We start from the raw sequence: 20,090 nt of genomic DNA on the forward strand, positions 1-20,090 counted from the left end.
AATATCTAAGGATCCAGTAACAGGTGGTTTTGAGGATGAGCAATGTGGAAAGAAATGTTGAAATAATTAACCTTGATCTCATGTTTTAACATCACAAAATCTTAACCTATGTCCATTACAAGAGTTTCACTTTTTGTACTAAACCACTGAAATACCGTGATGCACCACTATAGCATCAATTTGAACCCGAGTCTCTCCCAACAGAGGTCTTCTTGAAGTGCTCCAATTGGACTTTGTGGCAAAAGATGTCTCGGAGCTGGTTGAGACTCACACCATCTCCTGGAGATTGGATCAGCCGGGGAACGTCAGGGATGTAGGCCAAATGCGGATCTACACCACCCAGCGAGACTACGTGGGACTGGCCCCTCTGGTCACGGTAAGAAGATAACACACGCCATTGTGTGAGTCACTGGCACATTACACGGTACGTTTAAGTCTCACGTGGGATTTTCATAAAAAGGCCTGGCACGCGCTCCCTTGTTTTTGTTATATGGAGCCTGTGAGGCTGTTGCGGTTGAATGCTAAACGGATGGTGTTAGCTTTGCTACGTTATACTACTGTTTCCATATACAATACTACAAAGTTTCAGTACCTGGAAGCCAGTTTTTACAAGCGAGCTGAGTCCATACCGTGATTTTAACGACCAGTATATGCTCCTACTGTAACATTTGAGGGTACTCAGCTAGAGATGGTGGAACTTTCCGGAATGCACAAAGGCGTGCATTTCTAAATGCTAAAATATGCTATGTGAAATGCTTTGTATTTACATCAAGGTATGCCAATCACTGCCACTTATATGAGTAATATGTGGCCCATTGGAGTCGCTATTTGTATAAAAGATCCAGGGGTGGGCGAGGCGAATAGTGAATGATGGGAATTTTCATAGCAATTAACACAGAGGGTGTCCAAACTTTTTCTTCCAAGGGCCATATACAGAAAATTGAAGGATGCAAAAGCCCTTTTGATTTTTTTTTTAAAACTTGAATTTATCAAGAACATCAAAATCTGTTTTTAAAAAACTGCTACTTGAACAGCTTTCTATAAGGCAAATCATATATATTTATATATATGATTTTTATTTTTTATTTTTTTAAGATTTTGGGTTAGTCGAGAGTTTACCCACCAGTCCCAGCAGCAGAATCCTATCTCTACACTACAACCAAAATAGGAGCAATCCGTCATAACATGACTATTTTTAAGATTAACTTAAAATTTCTTATTTTCATATTTAGAAAAGCTCTACAGTACCGGGTTTGCATGAAATTCATGGAATTCATCGCTTGCAGTGTCGTTTTGGTGCATGTACAGTATATTGAGAATAATACAGGACCAAGACAGCTGCCCTGTGGCACTCCATGAAAGTTGTCATGTTCTTTGGGTGGACATAGACAGACACAGAACGATCAGCCATCTTTTTCGAGGCAATAAGTCACATGGTGATGACTTTAACAAGATTTCTTTCTGTGCTATGGCATTTTCTGGAACTGGATTAAAATTCCTCCAGGATATCATTTTCTTTTAGGAAGCTTTTTTTTTTTTGTGGTACTGATACTATTCTCTCAAGTACCTTACTAATGAATATGGGCTTTGATATTGGTCTATGTATGTAGTTGCTTAGGTAAGATGGGCGTGGAGAGATGAGCAAATCTGGGAGGGGGGCCGTCCATAACCTCTCATGTGATGTTTATTAGCTTAGCGCTTTATCGGCGCTTGTAATGTGTCTTTTATTAGCCTCTCGCTAAGGAGGCTTGAATGATCACTTTAATGATTGCTTTTCTTGAGTTTGTCAATTTAAATTGAAATCAGAGTGTGATAGAATTTGTTTTTGAAAAAATATCAAGACACGCGGTGCTTTGCACTTATAGATAAAAACGATGCAATTGTTTATTAGCCGCTCAGTGGAGAGACACTTACAAAATCAAGCACTTAAAGCAAGGGATAAATTCTCTCAGCGTGAGGCTAATAACAGAGACATTATTCTCTTTCTTGGAAGCGATGTCAATTCACTTGAATGGAAAAACATGGATTATATAATAATATTGCTTTTTTTTTATTATAATAGTGTACTAAATATATATATATATTTTATATGTTATGTCTGCTGAAAGTTTAAAGAAGAAGTCAACCTTAAATATTTCTTGACAATAATGTTATATGTGACCTCACGAGTCTAAATATGATATTCTGGTTAGTATTAAATTTGTGGAATATGAGTTTTTGAAGCAAAATCCAGCAGTTTTTATCCATCTCAAGGGGCGGCCATTTTGCCACTTGCTGTCGACTGAAGATGACATCACAGTTGCTCAGGGCTCAAGCAACGACCAATCACAGCTCAGCTTCAGAAAACAAGGTAAGATGTGGTTGGTCGTTGCCTGAGCCCTGAGCAACTGTGATGTCATCTTCAGTCGACAGCAAGTGGCAAAATGGCCGCCTTCTGATATTGATAAAAAAAATGGTGGATTTTGCTGCTTAATGCATATTCTACTAAAGCAACATTAACCAAAATACTGTACACTAGTGGGGCTGCATAAAACATCCATCCATCCATCCATTCAAGTATAGCAAATCATTTCTGTAGAATCTGCAGAATATTTGCAAATAGCCGTCCGGGAAAATAGTATTACTAAATGAAAAAAAAAAAAAATACAACAAACTCAAGAGCAGCATTTTTTTTTTTTATGGGACAACAAATAATAGAGAACTCTATATGTTTTTTTGTTTTGGTCTTGAGGCCTTGGAGCGTTGAAGTGATTTTTATCTCTGGGGAGACGAAGGGATTGCTCAGGTGGGTGGAAAGAGGTAGCACTGCGGCGGAAATGAAAGGGTAGCTGAAGAGGCTTTCAAAAAGTAGACAGATGGTCAAGGGGGTGCTTTTCAGAAGAAATTACTGCGAGTGGGTGCACATGTCGGAAAGTCGGAGGATTTAAAGCAGTGGAGGGACCAGAACCTCGGGCTCAGTCTTGGTACTTGGATCGCTACCATGCAAACAAAGCAAGAAAATAAGATGGCGAGTGGGAAGGTATTTTGTTTCTTTGCCGAGTTTGTCTTCCTTCCACACAATTGGGGGATAAAGTTAAAGAAACGGGGATCCAAGCGTACACGGTTGAAAATGTAATACAACATATGCAAATGATTTGTACAGTTTGTAGTCTGTGACGTGGCCTACAGAGTTGACGTTGCTCTACTGATTTTGTCCTCGCCCTGATCCACCCTGGCTTATGTTTGGGTTAGCGTCGCCGGCTCTAATAGAGCATGTCTTTTTTGAAATTGCGGTCAGCAGCTGTCAAGCCGACCGAGCTCAGATTGTGAAGCAGGCGGGCAACATCTGCCGAGCGCTGCCTGATACTTCAGTCCACAGGGAGGGGTGGGGTGTGGGTGTGTGGGGGGGGGGATAAATAGATAAATAAAAAATGCTGATCAGCCTTAGCGTCTTAGACGTAGCGTCTAAAATAAATTAAAACGGGCAGAGATCTTATTAACTGGAAAGCAGCCGTAAATCCAAGTTGAAGGACTGGTTCAAGTTTGAAAATAAAGCCAGATCAGACTTTTTCTTGATGGCAACTTAGAGGGTGCAGCTGCTGATAAGCATTGATACACTTCAGGCGTATAAGGTTCGGGAGATTAAAAATGTCATCAGGTTTAGGTTTATTATTGGGCTCTGAAAAAGTGGATCTGCAGATAACACCACATCACACCTGGTTCGTAATCAGGTGCACGTGCTTCTTTTTCCCCGAATACCAACAGGACCAGACTATCGTAAAAAATGACGGCTAACTCGTTGCGATTCTGAGGCTCCTCATTCGATATGTTGCACCGTATAACTTTGACATAGGTTGTGAAAGAAAGAGCAGGCGCGGGAATAAAGACGATATCATCGGGATTGAAAGGCGGGGCTTACTCACGTTCATTTACCGTATTTTCCAGACTATAAGTCACACTCTTTTTCATAGGTTGGCTGTTCCTGCGACTTAAAAATATACCGGGGGTTCACTTTCACTTTCCTTTCTTTTCTTTGATCCTTCCTCGGGTCTCCTGACGGCCTCGCGGCTCTGGCTGGAAGTGTTCGGTTTAGGTGAACGGTATGGGATTTTTTAATAGGTTTTAGGTGAACTCACACGCACGCACGCACGCACATACACATCCTCACCCACATACAAAATAAAAAAATAATTTAAAAAAAGAAAAAAAAAGAGAGAGAGAGCAATGATGATGACATGTCAAATCGGTAAAATTACCGAATGAACAATACTGAGCTCTCCAGAAGAATTTTTTTTTTAAAAAATAAAATAAAATATACCGGGGGTATATAATTTCACCCACAAGAGGGCACTCTAATCTTACGCACCGATATCTCCTACGCCGTAACAATTCAATCTTGAAAACGGTAAACGTTAGCCTACAAAGAAAACTGAGAATGAGTGAACACAAATGCCCCCCCCCCCCAAAAAGAAAATCATATTCTGTGGACTACAAACTGCAAGTAGTGGACCTTCATTGTGTTAGCAAATCTTACACCTTATTCAGCCTATTCTATATTCTTTTATTAATGTTATAACTTGCCTTTCAAGATGTCTTTTTTTTTGGTCAAGTTGTATGTAAAATAAATTACCCGCAAAAAAAATGTGACTTCTACCTAATTATGTATTTTTGGCCTAGTGCAATTTATACTCTGGAGCGTTTATAGTAGTAAATATAACCGGCGCGGTACGTACACTCGTTCACATTTTTTACCACAAGATTCACTATTTCATGCACAGGTACATATGGAATTACAAATATGGTTAAGTATTGTTGCAAAACACAATCTTTCTATTGCTTTTTAGCCTGTTTTGAAAATATCTGAGTTACCGCTTCCGTGAACGTTTCCGTGCATTTTGATTGGCTATAATTTGCCAAATCGCGCAACCGCGATTCATTTTGAGTCGCCGCAAAACCCGTAAAATCTTATATTGCCGATCGACGGCTCGTTCATTCAAATCATACGTAAGAAGCGCGACAACTGGACAAAGCTATAATTGCTGCTACTTCTTCACAATTCTGAATGCTGATTTTTTATTTTTTTTTACTTTGCTCTGATTTAACCCTGGAGAACCCACGAGGTCAAATTTGGCCCCGAAAAATTCTGCTACTCAAATAACAAAGACCTTTTTTTTTTTATTTTTTTTTTACAAATTTAACTTCAAAAGTCCAGAGTGCCACTTCTGACCCCTGCATGGGGCCATCTAGTGGACGAATATTGCACTTACATGAGCCTGAGTGGTGGTGACAAAATGGCGAAAATGCAACAAATAAAACAAAAAATATATATTGTTCAATGTAGCTTTGTATTTGATTGATTATTATCTTAAATTCTAAATAGTTTACTCACAGTTTTTGTTATTCAGATTTTTCGAAATGATACCCTTAAATCCCAATGGGTCAAATTTCGCCCTAATCCTAAATTAGGGAATAAAGGGTTAAAATTGAAAAAAAAAACATATATTTTGATGTTCAGTGAATTTATAGCAGTCATTTAATGTATAATTCATAATTTTCCAAAGAAGAAACGGGTTCTTGGGTTCTCCAGGGTTAAAAGATGTCAACGCAGGATGTTTGTTCATCCTTCCAAGGTTGCGCAACGCACCTCCTGTGTATTGAGGGAAACATTTGAGATTATGGTCATAGCTCTTCATTACCGCTCGGCCCTCACCTTTTTAATCTCTCGCTGCGGCCTCTGCGCTATGACCAAACTGTTGCTGGGAAGTTAGTGAACGTTTTTTTTTGCAAAAGCGATTAACCTTGTGTTAAGTAGCTTTATTGATCTTATGCGGTGCATTCAGGCGCTCACATTATACACAGTATAGTAATTAATCTGCCTTTTTAAATCATGATTATACGTACTAATCCACATGGCTAACCTGCTCTCTATCCTGTTTTTGTTTTTTTCTCCCTCATCCAGAGCGCGGATATGTTGAATACTGCCGTGTTGACGGGCAAAGTGGTGAAAGTGCCAGTGAAAATTTTGGCCGTGGAGGCCAATGGCGACATCACCGACGTAAGCAGCCTAACTAGTTGCAGGTCCACTGACAAAGAGGCGCTCAAGGTAAGCAAAACATTTTCATAAACAAAATACTAGTCCTAGACTTTTTGGACTTGATATATTGAGACGTTCAACCGACTTCACTTCAAGTACAAAATGACACTCACCAAGAACTTGTTCCGCTCTTAATGGGCGATGCACGAAAGGGGCCTCCTACACACGAGGTATTATGGAGTGCTCATCCCGAACCTCGGTCCATAAGCGCAGTGGGTTGACCTTTATATAATGGCTCCATGTTACTAGGACAGCAGAAGCAGAGAAAAAAGTGAGAGAGAGAGAATTTTTTTTTGCTGTCGTTTTGCTGAAAGTCGGCGTGTTTTAAGTGAGTCATCCGAAGAGTCTGTGAGAAACAGAGAAATTGTTCATAATGATTTTTTTGGTTTTTTCCTAAAGGCTAAACTGCTCATAATAATCCAGTTAGTGTTGTACCTCTGAATGTGAACTATCGATGATCAGATGAAGTTAAAGCAAACCACACATTTTTTTTAATAGGCATATTCCTCTACATACAGCTTTGTTCTTTGCGTGCTTGTGCCATTTTTTTTATTATTAAAAGATAAAAACAAATCTAAAACAACAAAAAGCACAAACATTCTAAACTTAAACACAACCTGCAAATATTGGATTACATTCTCATTCCGTTGCTGTTATCAACGTTATTTGACAAACAAAAGAGTAGAGCTATCAAATAGAGATGTTCAATACCACTTTTTTTTCCCACCGATACAGATACTAAGGGCTGATACCACTGGTCCTTTGGGTACATAAAATTTCCCAAATAAAGACCTCCATATCCCAATATAGCATTTTTTCTTAAAATTGCATGAAATTAATGTCAATTTTTTATTCTAATTTCTAGTTCCTGATCCTAAAACGGACACAAGAGGGCGCCGTCGCGGGTACCGATACCTTGAAATAACGCCAGGTACAAGTACCGGCCCGATACGATACCTGGTGCCAGTACTCACCCATCCCGACTATCAAATTTAGGGGGCACAAAAGCAGGGGGCTTTATTTCATTTTATTTTATTATATTTTAAGGTATCGGTACTCGCAATAATGATCGATACCAATATCAGCCACCCTCTTGCGACACTAGAAATTAGATGATTCGAAAATTGCCCTAATTAATTTCATGCAATTTTAAGAAAAATGATATATTGGAATATATTGTTTTTTTTCTCATAAAAATATTTAATAATTTTTTTTAAATCATATTTCAGATTTTTATTATTTTTATGATAATCAGATTTTTTAAAAAAAAAATTTTTAGCGCCCTATTGATCTCAGTGAAATAAAATCAAATGAGTGAGGCTTACTAAAGGCAACAATACCGTCCACTCTGTAAACTGAATTCAAGCTACTACAATACAAAATTGTCGCAGTTGAATTTTTTTTACTTTCTTGACTTGACCTTATTCCGACGGAAACCCGAGGCTGACGTAAGGCGGAAAGCGAATATTCCGGGGGAAGAATTTGCAAAGCGCTGGCAGGCAATTGCTTAAAGGTGAATCGTCCAAGACCGCAATAGCGTGTCGCTGCTCTCCGTCTGTGGACCCTGCGCGCCATGTCACGTGTTTTATTTCCTCTTGGAGAAGCCAATAAATTGGGAATCAGAAAATACCGACGAGCACCAGAGCTTTTCCTGCCGTTAGTAATTTGACACGTTGGGGGGAGGGGGGGGGGTTCCTGGGCAGCCTTCCACAGCATTTCCACCGGGATTCAAGTTGACTTACCTGGAAAGTCATTCCCTCCCTCTGCCGTTGCCTCACATTTTTATTCCACCTGCCTCTTTTATCTTCGCTCTCTTCTGGCGCTACACCCTATTCTCCAGTCTAGTGCGCTCCCAATTACCTCTGTGGAGCCACTGGTTTGTTAAGATAAGTGAGGCGGCGGCGGCGGAGATAGGCCTCCAATCTTAAATAAAACACACCAACTGCCGTGTCTCACCTCATTGCGCTTAATGGCCGCCACGGCAACGCTCCTACCTAGAGCACGGCACTAAAGGTGCGGTCGTAAGACAGAGCTGATTTACATTCAGTCGCAGTTTAATCAAGACTCCGCTGTGACTTCTCACGTTATGGAGAGCGAACGTGGAGATAGACGGAGTATGTGCGCGCCTTTGGTACCGTTGTATCTTTACAGTGTCTATAACTTGGTAACCCAGACACTAGGATTTTACCACTTGAGAAGATGTCCGTACCTTTTTGACCCTGGATGGATGGGAGGAGAAAGGTCATTGAAAAATATTTGCTCGGAACATTAACTTCTATGTACATAATTTCCTCAATCGATTCGATTTTGATTCACAAGAGTTTCGTTCAATTCAATGTTTTTTTCCGATTAGATTCAATTCACTTCACTTCAATCTGATATGGATTCATTATGGAACATCAAGTCTTCTTAAATATTAAGGACATGATAAAAACTCCGCAAATATTAAATTCCAAATTAAAATTATGGGAAAAAGCAATATTAAAATAAACGATTCATGGTTTCTCATGGAGTCGATATCAGACTCGTAAAGGAAATCGATTTAATATTCATTATTCATTTTTTTTTAAAACCCTGCCCTATGACCTAGTAATCACTAATAACACTTAATGCGGCACTTACTTGCTAATGCGCGCACACATTATGAATCGAGACAAATTGTGGATTTACACTACCCTTCATCTTTAGCGATTAGCATGATTTTAAACGTTTTAGCCAAAACATGCCTAATTAAAATTAAACTGCACTCATAAACTAGCCATCAGAGGGTGCTGGAACTGCAAACATAGAAAACAGCCTGACCTTTTTAATAATAAAAATATATAAAAATACATAATAAAAAAATTCTAAAAAAATAAAAACAAATACAAATAAATAAGGATAAATAAAAATAAATAATTTTGTAATTTAAAAGTGATTCTATTGTTATCCTTTCGTAAAATGTTGTCATAACATTGTAAGAAATTGCTCATTCATCCTGAAGAACAGTTGCACGAAAGGGACCTGTGATCCAGTAAACCGGAACAACGAAAAGTCTTCCCCCAAACTGTTCCCAAAGTGGAACCGTCCCAAATATCTTCAAAACATGAATTTAGCTTCCTCCTGTTTGTTTCCCCGCAGGTGTCCGAGCGCTGCGACTTCGTGTTCGTCACCGGCAAGGAGTCGAGAGGCAAAACCCGGGTGACGATTACCTTCACTTACGGTTTCCTGAGCGCGCAGTTGGAGATGAGCGTGTGGATGCCCCGCCTGCCGCTGCGCATCGACGTGGCCGACCCTGAGCTCAACCAAATCAAGGGCTGGAGAGTCCCCATTACCACCAGCAACCGGAAGTAAGCTCATTTCTGTGGATTGGGACTTTTTTTTTTATCCATTTCCCTCATCAAAATTCACTTTGTTTTCATGGTCAAGGCAAGTCATGCAGATCAAACGGTCTGCTTCTTACTTGGGAACTTTTGCTATTGCGCTTAACCTTGTTCTATTGTCCATGTGTAACTCCCATTAGGACATTTTTTGATAAAATACTAAATGCAGGAATAGTTAAATCTTTGTATTAATTTGATTTAAAAAAAAAAAACAATTAGCACAAATCAGCTATGTGTAAAATTTATCTGACCTTTTAGTTAATAAAGGTTTTATCTCCTGTCAAAAATAAAAAATGTGCATGTGGTGCATTAGTGGCCAGGATGTAGGAAGTACACATGCCCCGAAGATAGAGGTTAGTGGATTTTTTTTTTTTGCCCAATGCTGTACAGTATAGTCATTATTTTTCACTCAATACGAATGACGACGGGTGTCTGATGACCCGTTTGCTTTCTACAGTGCAATAATTGAATATTTTGGTTAGTTTTCACTTCCTGGATCGCTCGATAGTTTGCAGCAGGCACAACCAGGTCAGAAATGGAAAAGTTTGTATATGGGAAATGATAATAAAAATGGCCCAGACCTGTTTTTTGGCTTTTGGTCCATCTCTGAAAAATCTAAATTTTTTAATTTTTTTTTGCATTTGTAGAATGCATGTTTTACCTTCCACTTCGGAGTGTGATTTCAGTTTGAGCTATTACGCAGCATGGTGAAGTATAAACTGGCACGTCTGTCTCGCATTTGTGATGTCTAGGGTACGAATCTGGGTTCAGGCCCTCTCCTGTGTGGAGTTTGCATGTTGTCCGATGCTAGCGTGCAACTGTTTGTGTGTTTCAGACCCACCTGGAATAGCGAAGAGGAGGAGGAGATGCGGAAGGGCCGGGGTTGCATGCTACAGTATCAGCACTCCACACTCAGGGTGCTGACACCCTTCGAGGCCGACTCGGATGCGCTGCCAGACTTGCTAACTGGGGCGAAGCCTGTTGATTATTTCCTGGGTCCTGATTGGCAGGTAAAGATGCCGACCTGAAATAGAGAAGTTGCCACATAATATTGTGGTAGTTTCATCATCAGTCGGCCATTTTTTTTCTCCCCAAGACTGTAATCCTCAGTCTGTCAGTCCGTCATGCACGCTTTCCTTCATTACAGTTCATCATCACTATTGCAGATGTGAGCATTCCGTCAGTACTGTCCGTCAGTCCATCATTGACGGACGGACAGTCTTCTGACGAAAGACGAATTGATGGACCGGTAAAACTTTGTAAATTGCCCGCCTCTGTTGACTCTAGTTCTTTATTTCACCAGGACACGGAAAACTCCTGGACACAGATATTTTTTAAAAGCAGGCTGAAGACAGTCTTGAGCCCTCTTTTAAAAATAAAATAAATAAAATAAAATAAAAATATATTTTAAAAAGAGGCTGAAGACAGTCTTGAGCCTCCTTTTTGAAAAAAAGAATAAAATAAAATAAATATATGTACATATATTTTAAAAGCAGGCTGAAGACAGTCTTGAGCCTCCTTTTAAAAATAAAATAAATAAAATAAAATAAAAATATATTTTAAAAGGAAGCTGAAGACAGTCTTGAGCCTCCTTTTTGAAAAAAAATAATAAAATAAAATAAATATATATACATATATTTTAAAAGCAGGCTGAAGACAGTCTTGAGCCTCCTTTTAAAAATAAAATAAATAAAATAAAATAAAAATATATTTTAAAAGGAAGCTCAAGACAATCTTGAGCCTCCTTTTTGAAAAAAATAATAAAATAAAATAAATATATATACATATATTTTAAAAGCAGACTGAAGACAGTCTTGAGCCTCCTTTTAAAAATAAAATAAATAAAATAAAATAAAAATATATTTTAAAAGGAGGCTGAAGACAGTCTTGAGCCTCCTTTTCGAAAAAAAATAAAATAAATATATATACATATATTTTAAAAGGAGGCTCAAGACAGTCTTGAGCCTCATTTTAAAAATAAACAAAATAAAATAAAAACATATGTTTAAAAGGAGGCTTAAGACAGTCTTGAGCCTCCTTTTAAAAAAAATAAAAATAAAAATAAAAAATATATATATATTAAAAGGAGGCTGAAGACGGTCTTGAGCCTCCTTTTTGAAAAATAAATAAATAAATAAAATAAATATATATAGATATATTTTAAAAGAAGGCTCAAGACAGTCTTGAGCCTCATTTAAAAAAATAAACACAATTAAATTAAAATATATGTTTCAATAAAATAAATAAAAGAAATGAAATAAAAATACTTGTTGGCGCTTAATACAACTTTCTCACTTCGCTCATCAAATGCACCTTAACAAAGCAATTCAAATAATTAGTCATTAATAGAGTGGTTTACAAACTTGAATTTCACGACAAGCTGGGTGTCAAAGCTACCTGTTGAAAAATGAACTTGAAGATATTCATCCGTAGCAGTAAACGGTTGGATTGCAAATTGTTTCTTTCTAAACCTGCTGTGAAACTGTGATATCATTTAAAAAGGATCCAAACAAGCTTTCTAAACATCTCAATCTTTTCTCTCATTTGACCAATAGGTGGACGTGACCAATCTAGTGCGCTATTCTCTGAAAGTGGCAGACCCAGATGTGGCCAGGATTCAGGATGGCGAAGTGCTGCAGGGGCGAGCTGTGGGCACAACTACTGTTCAAGTAAGACGCATGTCTTTATGTAACCAATCCATAACATACATTGCAGTCATGTCCATAGACAAATTTAATGAGATGCGACTCTCCGCAGGTGCTCTCCCCGCTCACTTCATCACTCCTAGCCGAGAAGGCCATCACAGTGGTGGATGATAAAGTGAGTGTGACGGAGTTAGGAGTACAGTTGGTGTCTGGACTCTCGCTGTCCCTGCAGCCCAGCCCAGGGAGCAGCAGCGCCATTGTTGCCATGGCAACTGCCCGTGAGACAATCACGCAGCTCAAACAGGCAAGGAAGTGGAAAATTCTGATACTTGGAGCATAAAATTGATCTCAGTTTGAATCCCAGCTCGCACCTTTCAGTGTGGACTTTGCATGTTCTCTTGTGTGCTTGGGTGGGCTGTCCACGGGCTTTTCTGAGCAGCAGTCCCAAAACATGTTCTGACTCAGAAGTGTGAGTGGTTGACTCTTTCTATGTGTCCATCTTGTGATTGACAGGTGAATAATCCAGGGTGTACTTAGCTTCCCTGTGACCCTGAAGAGGACTGTAGAGAAAATTAAAGGGTGGATGGATTCCTATTTTATTCAATCTATCAAATTCGATGTCATCTTTGAATAATTAATGCGTGACATGTTGCACTTTGTCATGGTCCTGGAACCGAAATAAATGTCCTACCACTGAATACTCGTTACGATGTAACGATATCCAAATACCACGGTACGATAAATATCACGATATGAACCTCACAAAACGATAATTATCGCAATAATGTGGGAAGGTTGGCGATGTTAAAAAGCCGACAATGTGTAAAAACTCACAATATTGTAAAAAAAAAAAAAAAAAAAATACAGTTAAATAAAATTTTAAAAAAGAGCTAAGCGGGGCAAAAGTAATAGTAGATATTGAAAAATATTTGCTGGTATGACTGATTTATAGGTGTGATAACCGGCCAAAACGTTCCTGTTTAAAACCGCACTAATGAACTAACCACCAGGGAGTGCTAGAACTGCAAAAAATGGAATACAACCTCACCTTTTTAATGGATGTTTTGCTTTTAATATTGCGACATTTTTTATTTTTTATTTTTTTTCTGGAGAGCTCAGTATTGTTCATTCGGTAATTTTACCGATTTGACATGTCATCATCATTGCTCTCTCTTTTTGTTTTATTTTTTAAGTATTTTTTTATTTTTTTATTTTGTATGTGGGTGAGTTCGTGAATGTGCGTGCGTGTGAGTGTGTATTCATTAGTTCACCTAAAACCTATTAAAAAATCCCATACCGTTCACCTAAACCGATCACTTCCAGCCAGAGTCATGAGGCCGTCAGGAGACCCGAGGAAGGACCAAAGAAAGAAAAAAATAAAATAATATTGTGACATAACGATGGAGGATATTGTGGCACGATATCACGATATAGACGTTACTGAATACACAGTTAAATTAGTCATCGATTGAAACCGCATGATGGCCATAGGCCGTCACACTAAAAGTTGTCCTTAGGGGTGAATGTGAGGGTGACCGGTTGTTTGTCTATATTGTCGGGCGACCACTCCAGGGTATACCCAGCCTCTTGCCCAATGTCACAAGGACAAGCTCCAACTGCACCATCACTATAAAAAATCTAGTCCAGATGATACTCCTCTGCCTCCGCCCGCTAGCTATTGACAGCGTGGGACCAATCAATTTCTGGAGTCACATTGAAACTAGAAGTTTTGGACCAAGGTACTGCAGTTTTACGGTCTCTGAAGGTCATAGCAAAGCTTTTGCGCAACATTTCAAGGTCCGTAAGTCAAATGCAAAAATGAAAAGAAATGACCCTATTTTCAGTAATAGCTATAATCATTTAAGTCGTCTCCAGCCGGGGTTCCTGCACAGACGGCAGAAGAATTATGAACGTATCATTCCAAACACTTTTACTGAAACCTGTCATGCATTATTCACATTTTCCAACACTGTTATTAAGGTCCTCTAAAATCAAGAATTGAGTGTAAAACACCGCCGTGTAGCCTGTGGTGACGATGTCCTTTGGGGATGTCAAATCACTTATGTTCTTCTTTTATCTGCCGGAATGCGAACGTGCCAAGTTGGCAGTCGCGACAATCATCCGCGGCTAGCATGCTCAGCGGGGCGGCGGGCGAGAACGGCGCGCACAGCTGTTCTGTTTAAAAGCTCGCTCGCGCATCGAGCCGTGGCTGCTTGCCCGTCGTCAAACGGGCTCGTGATGCGGGCGCGGGCAGCAATTAGGCAGTCTGTAGCCGAAGGAGCGACGGCTCTGCGGCAGGTCCGAGCTATCCTCTCCTCTCCGCCCACGTCGATAATAAACTGTTGCAAACGCACAGGCGCGGACGAGCGGCCAACCGTGTCTACGATGGGGAGCTGTTAACGACGTGCTCACGGCGACTCATAATGTATTCAAATCCAAAATATAGGTTATTTCTGTGTCTCCCCGGTGGCTCATATTAGCTGCAGGAAAGAGGCCATTGTGTGTTGATGTGATCAGAGTGACTGATTCTTCTCTTGTTACTGTAGATTTTAGTGAAGCAGGTGAATTCTCATTGGTACAATTACATACCTTTATGGGGCTATAGCACTCCCGAGAGTGCCAGCGTAGAGACTTTAGGATTGGCTATTTAGTATACGGAGGCAATGCCTGTGTAGCATATCTGTCTCACAGTCAAAGGCTATGGGTTCAAATCTCTGCTCAGACTTTTGCTTGGCTTATGCAAGCAAATTCAGTTTCCTTCTACCTTCAAAAAAAACACACTATTAATCACTTGGGTCAAACATACAGTAGGGTGACCAGATTTGCAAAAATAAACATTAAAATTTTGTTGAAAATCATAAATTGTCATCAGGAACTATTAAATAATAATAATAATAATAATAATAATAATAAATGAATTAATTAACTATTTAAAATAATTAAATTACATTTATTAATTTAACAATAATAATTTAAGTCTAACAGCGCTAAGCAATTCAATGCACTCGCCATTATCGAACCTTTTTTACTTGGTCCCGGCCGCTATTGGAAGCTGGCTGTACCGTTTACGTCACACTGGTCCCACCTTATTACACTGGAAATATGCCGCCAGAAAAACTTATCTTAGGTTGGATCTGACCACCGCAGCATTAGGCTACTAGGACTACATTTCCCATGATTCTTAGACACAGAAGCAGGAAGTAGTTGTAGTTCTGGTATGACAAAAACATGTAGGTCTTGACTGAGTGTTCTGACCTTGTTTTCTTATTTCTAGGAAGCCGCCGTCAGTTGCTGGGTCCAATTCAGCGACGGTGCTGTCGTTCCCCTGGCGATCTTCGACCGCAGTATCTACTCCTTAACAGTCTCCACCCCAAACGAGGCTTTGGGAACTGTTCGCCGCACGCCGCAGTCCACGTTTGTGGTGGCGCAAAGTGAAGGCCAGGGCCAAGGGGCGCTAGTCAGAGTGGAGCTGAGGATCTGCGAAGAATGCCAGAAGTCGAAGCGGAAGAGCAAGCTGGTGGTCGGCACGGGGCTCCTACGGATGAACTTCCAGGGTGGTGGGCGAGCTTTTGGAGAAAAGGACGGGCTTGGTAAAGAGAAAAATAGTGATTATAATGGGGGAGCTTCAGAAATGGCAGGAGATCTCAAAACAACAGTTACATCGCAGCGTTTAGTCACAGATGTGGATAAAACAATCTTTGGGACAGTACCGGAAACCAGCACCACGACCACACTGTTAACCAGAACCGTGCAGTCACGTGTTGCTTGGACTTCAACAACCAGCAAAGCTACACAAAGTCCTCAGTTTATGGTCACTCCCACTTCCACTGCTCGTGTACAGATCTCCCCAAGCACTGCCAGACCTGCTGATATTACAGCTGGTGTTTTGGATAAAGAAGGACAGAAGAGAAGCTTTGGCAACATGCTCGACAATCCAAATTCACCCCCAAACAAAGGCATCCCTAAAGAGGATGTTTCACCAAAGCAAGAGCCTCCCAAAACCAAACCCCCAAAAGTTATTGAGAGTGACCTAATACGTACATTCCGCTCCATGTCTGACTTGGAAATTGGCATATATTCCTTAGTGGCGGTGTTGTGTATAGCTATTTTAGGATTTTTACTTAACTGTGCCTCCTATAGACTCTGTTTTCGTAATCACAAGACCCCTATACAAGCGGCTCCGACACCTAGCGGGGACCCGAAGGATCATAAACATGACTGGGTATGGCTAGGGAGCAACAATCCGCAACCTGTTGCTTCAAGTGCCCCTGCTAAAGTGTCAACGCTGACTCGTCGTTCCTCCGACGCCAAGGGCCAGAACCCTCTGCCTGCCGTGGGCCCTGCCATCGCCAGCATTCCCGAAAGAACTGCTACCTTGGGCCGCAGCAGAACCGGCTCCCAGCAGCAGCTTCACAGGAAAGTCATCGACCCCATGGCGAACCGTTCGGCGACCTTGCTGGCCAAGCCTCACCGTAACGAGCCCCTCCACTCACCCACCAGTAAGAGGAACCAGGTCCAGTTCACCACCTTCACCACGCTGGACATCAAACACTTGGCTGCGTTGAAGAAGAACGGCACGGACTTTAACTGGATCAACCAGCAACAGCAGCAGCAGCAACAGCAGCAGCAGCAGCAGCAGCAGCAGCAGCTACAGCAGCAGGTGTCCTCTGCTGAGCCACAAATGCCAATACCTGACATGCCATGGCCTGTCGTCAAACCCCTTGGAGAGCCCCAGTGAGTTTTTGAGATGTTGAGACCAAATTCACAGAAGTGTTTAGTGTAGAGCCTATCCCAGCTGACTTTGGGTGAGAGACAGAATGCTCCCTGGACTGGTTGCTAGTCAATCACAGAGCACATTGTCAGGTTCAGTCAACCTAGAACCTTTAATAAACAATAGACAAGAAAGGAAGACAAGAGTTTTAAATAAATTTTGCTCACGAGGAGAAACGGACAGAGATGTACTCCGTTACAATCTCCTATCTGCGCCGAGGCACACTTTACCAGGACTCCACTTCTTGTTGGGTATTCACTAGTTACATAGCAGTTGCTGTTCTAAAGGGAAGGGGGATACACAGCAGCAACCGTCACGGATATGAGTGATTTTGGAGATAATAATACAGACGTTTTTAATTAATTTTGGTCACGAGGAGAAACGGACAGAGATGTACTCTGTTACAATCTTCTATCTGCTCCAAGGCACACTTTACCGGGACTCCTCTTTTTATTGGGTATTCACTAGTTACATAGCAGTTGCTGTTCTAAAGGGAAGGGGGACACACTGCAGCAACCATCACCGATATGAGTGATTTTGGAGATAATAATACAGACGTTTTTAATTAATTTTGCTCACAAGGAGAAACGGACCGAGATGTACTCCGTTACAATCTCCTATCTGCGCCGAGGCACACTTTACCGGGACTCCTCTTTTTATTGGGTATTCACTAGTTACATAGCGTTTGCTGTTCTAAAGGGAAGGGGGATACACAGTAGCAACCATCACGATATGAGTGATTTTGGAGATAATACAGACGTGTTGAAGGTTTCAGCAGTAAAAATTCAACAGCTCATCCGTTTCAGTGGCTATCTTGTGGTACGGAACAGTTCCTGCAGCTGCAGGAGTATCCCACGAAGCCTTGCTCTCTTCACAAATAACTCCAACTCACATGATTCAAAACAAGGTCATCCCGCTGAATACATGCTTTACATAAATGCTTTGCATTACTATAAGAGTAAATATGAGATAACTTATGCACATTTATTATAACACACATATAGACATTAAAATCTAAAACTAAATACAACATGACTGTTTATATCCCTTTGTCACTTTTTTAAAAAATGCGCATGCAGAAGACCACCCTACTAGCTCTGCTGTTTGTCCGGGGGAAACGGTTAACGGGAATCGGTCTCTGCAGCCGGTCTCACTTCATAGACGGATGTCCTTTTGCGGCTCTCAGCCATTTTCAAAGCATGCGGTGAGATCGGTAGAGCTACAACGACGAATGGCGGAATCCGAAGCTTAGCGGCTACATGCTACAAACACTCGAAGTGCTCACGCGAAGTTAGGTACGAGCACACGCACGACGCCGTTACGGCAGATTGATTGACGGGACGGAGAAGCAGTCGTTAAGACGATCCACCCGGAAGACGCAGCGACAAAAGATCCTTGAATACACCTTTAATGAGAGTCTGTAAATACAAAAAACGGCGACTTATTCTACATTTACAGCCCAACATCTTTCTCCTACTATGTAACGCACTGCAGATAAGTCAGGTCAGATGTAGTATAGGAAAGATTACCGTTTGTAAGTAATTTATAATTATTTTTTAGCCTTGTTTTTAGATTTTATAGGACTTTCTGCAACATTTGTTATGTTAATTGTAGCAATCTGTCACAGCGACATGCAGCAAATATTTATGATTAATGAAAGTATGTTATGCAAGTATAATCTTTGCCAAGTTTTGTAATTAGTTTGGGGATAAGGTTTTTTTATTTTTTATTTTTTATTTCCATACTGTTTTTGTCCCTGGCGGCACTGATATATTGTAGGTTATTGTCTAACCTTCTTCTTTTTCTTCTCTAGAATATAATGCATATTCAACAGATTTTATATGTACATATAAATGTATCACGATGCCTTTTGTATGTAGTGTCTCATTATTTAGAAAAAGAAAAATGCTTCCAATGAGATCTTACCAATAAATGACAAATATATGTACAGTATTTATTGAAGTGAAATTTGATTTCATTTCGTCATTGTTTTAAAAGCTTTTCAACTGTGGTGGAGTCATTTCACATGAAAGCTGCGTCGTGAATGATTTGGATTATCAGCTAAAGCTCTGCCATGAATCAGTCGGATTTGATTATTTAATTACTATTGAATGGGATTTAAGGATGATGTCATAATTCAGTGGAATGGACTTTGCCAATATTAAATCCGCTCCGGTTTAATGCTGTACATAGACGTAGTGAGACTGAAGGAAACAATTAGAGGTGCTGCATCGCAAGGGCTTTTACACCTTAAATCTTGATACCCCTTTTTATTCGCCGCAGCTGCACTTCTCACACCGACATCCCTTTTGGGGGCTTTGTTGTATTTGCTTAAGAAAACCCGCATCAAGTAATGTCCTGCACCTTAGAAAAGGACTGGAAAAGTGTGTGCTCTTCCTGATCCTCCGCAGGGAGCTGAAGAGCTAGTCATGAAACTGTCCTCTTAACTCTTTGACTGCCAGACGTTTTCATAAAAGGGATGACGTGGGTGCCAGCCGATTTAAGCATTTTTGACTGATCTTTCAAGGTCCACAGAAAATTATGTGTTTGGACTATGGAAACACACATACTACCAAATGAAAGATTGGACTCTCATCTTTCATCAGAAAAAAAAGTTTGTTTCTACCTTATTCCGTTTTTCAGTAATCAACAATAGAAAATGGTTAGTTTCACCTCTGTTTTGAAAAAAAAAACGTCTTTTAACGTCTTTGGCACTCCTCCATAGGATTTTACTAAGCGTTATATAACGTTTTTGGCAGTCAAAGAGTTTTAAACATCTCTTGGGGATAAGTGGTGATTCAAATCTCATCTAGATGGCGAGTGCTCTTAAGTGAATCACACAGGTGAGCAACTACAGCGAGGAAAAAAGGGTCATGCTCAATATGTAATATAAAATGTCAAAACAATATAAGTAACGTTTTTATTATTGTATTGATTTTTTTGTTGCAAGTATAATAAAGATATCTAAATATTAACGCATATCTCTTACCTTATTTTTATATCACACATCTTTTGTTTGTTTTAACCACTACACAACTATTTTTTATTTTTGTGAACATTTCAAGCCACAGACATCGCAGTCAAGGTAAGCAAGACATTGAAGTTAAAAAAAAAAAAAAACACCGCAAGTAGAATCTCGGTGTCATTGCAGAAGAATCTCTAATCTGGACCATCAGATCCCCTATTGACAGATTTAAGGGATTGGGGTCATTGTATTGCAGGATTAGTAATGCATTAGT

General features: G+C 40.1%; 1 protein-coding gene across 1 annotated transcript in view; it reads left to right on the forward strand.

Moving 5' to 3' along the window:
* LOC144034249 (transmembrane protein 132D-like) overlaps nucleotides 1-19,826 on the forward strand; it is a 34,881-nt gene extending 15,055 nt beyond the window's left edge. The window contains exons 4-10 of the mRNA XM_077542890.1: nucleotides 205-376; nucleotides 5,939-6,082; nucleotides 9,194-9,402; nucleotides 10,271-10,445; nucleotides 11,991-12,104; nucleotides 12,193-12,384; nucleotides 15,355-19,826. Of these exons, the coding sequence (XP_077399016.1) occupies nucleotides 205-376; nucleotides 5,939-6,082; nucleotides 9,194-9,402; nucleotides 10,271-10,445; nucleotides 11,991-12,104; nucleotides 12,193-12,384; nucleotides 15,355-16,818 (2,470 nt within the window). The 3' untranslated portion in view covers nucleotides 16,819-19,826. The remainder of the gene's footprint in view (nucleotides 1-204; nucleotides 377-5,938; nucleotides 6,083-9,193; nucleotides 9,403-10,270; nucleotides 10,446-11,990; nucleotides 12,105-12,192; nucleotides 12,385-15,354) is intronic.
* Nucleotides 19,827-20,090: the final 264 nt, after the last annotated feature.

The sequence above is a fragment of the Vanacampus margaritifer genome, chromosome 14, assembly GCF_051991255.1.
Source record: "Vanacampus margaritifer isolate UIUO_Vmar chromosome 14, RoL_Vmar_1.0, whole genome shotgun sequence".
Taxonomy (NCBI): Eukaryota; Metazoa; Chordata; class Actinopteri; order Syngnathiformes; family Syngnathidae; genus Vanacampus; species Vanacampus margaritifer.